The sequence below is a fragment of the Triticum urartu genome, chromosome 6 (assembly GCF_003073215.2).
Source record: "Triticum urartu cultivar G1812 chromosome 6, Tu2.1, whole genome shotgun sequence".
NCBI classification, from domain to species: Eukaryota; Viridiplantae; Streptophyta; class Magnoliopsida; order Poales; family Poaceae; genus Triticum; species Triticum urartu.
Genome location: NC_053027.1, coordinates 565,373,047 through 565,374,877, shown reverse-complemented (window position 1 = coordinate 565,374,877; position 1,831 = coordinate 565,373,047). Strand labels below are relative to the sequence as shown.

Here is a 1,831-nt window from a genome sequence, read left to right as displayed (position 1 = left end):
ACATGGATGGACGCTCCATCCCTCTGCTCCTACTACTTACCTCGGTCCTTCTCTTTCTTCGCGTCTCCGCTCGCGAATTCCTCTCGCCGGGCTCCTCTATGTCCGTAGAGGATAGCTCCGACGTCCTCCGCTCACCGGATGGTACTTTCACCTGCGGCTTCAACAACATTTCTCAAACTGCCTCCATCTTCTCCATTTGGTACTCCAACACGGCTGAAAGAACGGTGGTCTGGAGCGCGAATCATCTCCACCCCGTTTACTTCAAGCGATCCCGAGTCACGCTAGATGCGGATGGCCGGATGGCCGTAGAAGACTACGATGGCCGCCCCGTCTGGGAGAACAATGTGTCGTCTTCTTCGAGTGCCCAGCAAGCTCAGCTGCTCGACACTGGGAACCTCGTCGTCAAAGGCCAAGGTGATATCATTCTGTGGCAAAGTTTCCATTCTCCTACCGACACATTGCTGCCCTATCAGAACATTACTAGTGCTGCAAAGTTGGTATCTGCTAGTAGGCTACTTGTCCCTGGCCGCTACAGCTTCCATTTTGATGATGAACATATACTCACACTGTTTGATGATGAGAAGGATATCTCTTTAAAATATTGGCCAATTCCTAGTAATGATATATGGACAAAGAAAAGAAATGCCTTTAGTACTAACGCAATTGGAGTCCTTGATAGCTCGGGGTATTTTCTTGGTAGTGACAACTTAACTCTTAAGGCTGTTGATTGGGGTCATGGGGTTATGAGGAGACTAACGTTGGATTATGATGGCAACCTTAGATTATACAGTCTAAATAAGATAGATGGAACATGGTCGGTCACGTGGATGGCATATCAACAGACCTGCTCTGTTCTTGGTTTGTGTGGCATTAATGGAATATGTGTGTACACTCCCCAGCCTGCTTGTGCTTGTGCCCCTGGACATGAGATAATCGACCCCAGTGACCGGAGCCAAGGTTGCAGACCAAAATTTAATCTCAGTTGTGATGGACAGGAGATGTTTCTGAAGCTACCCGCCACCGACTTCCATGGTAATGATCTTAGATTGAATACCATAGTTTCATTTGATGAATGCAAGAAGATATGCTTGAAGGACTGCAATTGCAAAGGTTTTGCATACTGGCAAGGAACCGGGCTTTGCTATCCAAAGGGGACCCTTGTTGGGGGTGTAACCGGGCCAAGTATTGTTGGTGGTTCTATCCATCTCAAGATTCCTAAGACGCTACAGGTCCCAAGGTCCTCAGTTCCTCACTCGCAACCTTTTGGTCCTAAATATGTTCCTAATTGTAGTGTAAAGAGCAAAAATTTCACAGAAAACTTTTGGGATCAACCTAAAAGCAGTCAAAATGGATCACACTCACAGTACCTGTTCTTGGCGTATGGGTTCTTGTTAGCGATATTTTGTGTGGAGTTAATATTTGTGGCACTAGGATGCTGGTTTTTGTTCATAAGGGAAGGGAAAAAGTTAATGGGGGTATGGCCAGCTGAGGTTGGCTATGAAATGGTAACCAACCATTTTCGCAGATATACTTACAAGGAGTTGCAGAGAGCAACTCAAAAGTTCAAGGATCGAATTGGATGTGGGGCATCTGGTCTTGTATACAGGGGAGTCTTGAAAGACAAGAGGGCTGTAGCAGTGAAAACTTTGGCAGACATACACCAAGGGGAAGAAGAATTCCAGCATGAACTGAGTGTGATTGGAAGGATTTACCATATGAATTTGGTGAGGGTTTGGGGATTCTGTTCTGATGGACCACACAGAATATTGGTTTTGGAGTACGTTGAGAATGGTTCTTTGGATAAAACCTTGTTTAGTAGTGAAAGGTTACT

The 1,831-nt window shown here is 45.9% G+C and overlaps 1 protein-coding gene across 1 annotated transcript in view; it reads left to right on the top strand.

Annotated features, from left to right (window-relative positions):
* LOC125517047 (putative receptor protein kinase ZmPK1) overlaps window positions 1-1,831 on the top strand; it is a 4,718-nt gene continuing 2,887 nt past the window's right edge. Inside the window, exon 1 of the mRNA XM_048682267.1 lies at window positions 1-1,825. Coding sequence (XP_048538224.1) covers window positions 3-1,825 — 1,823 coding nt within the window. The 5' untranslated portion in view covers window positions 1-2. The remainder of the gene's footprint in view (window positions 1,826-1,831) is intronic.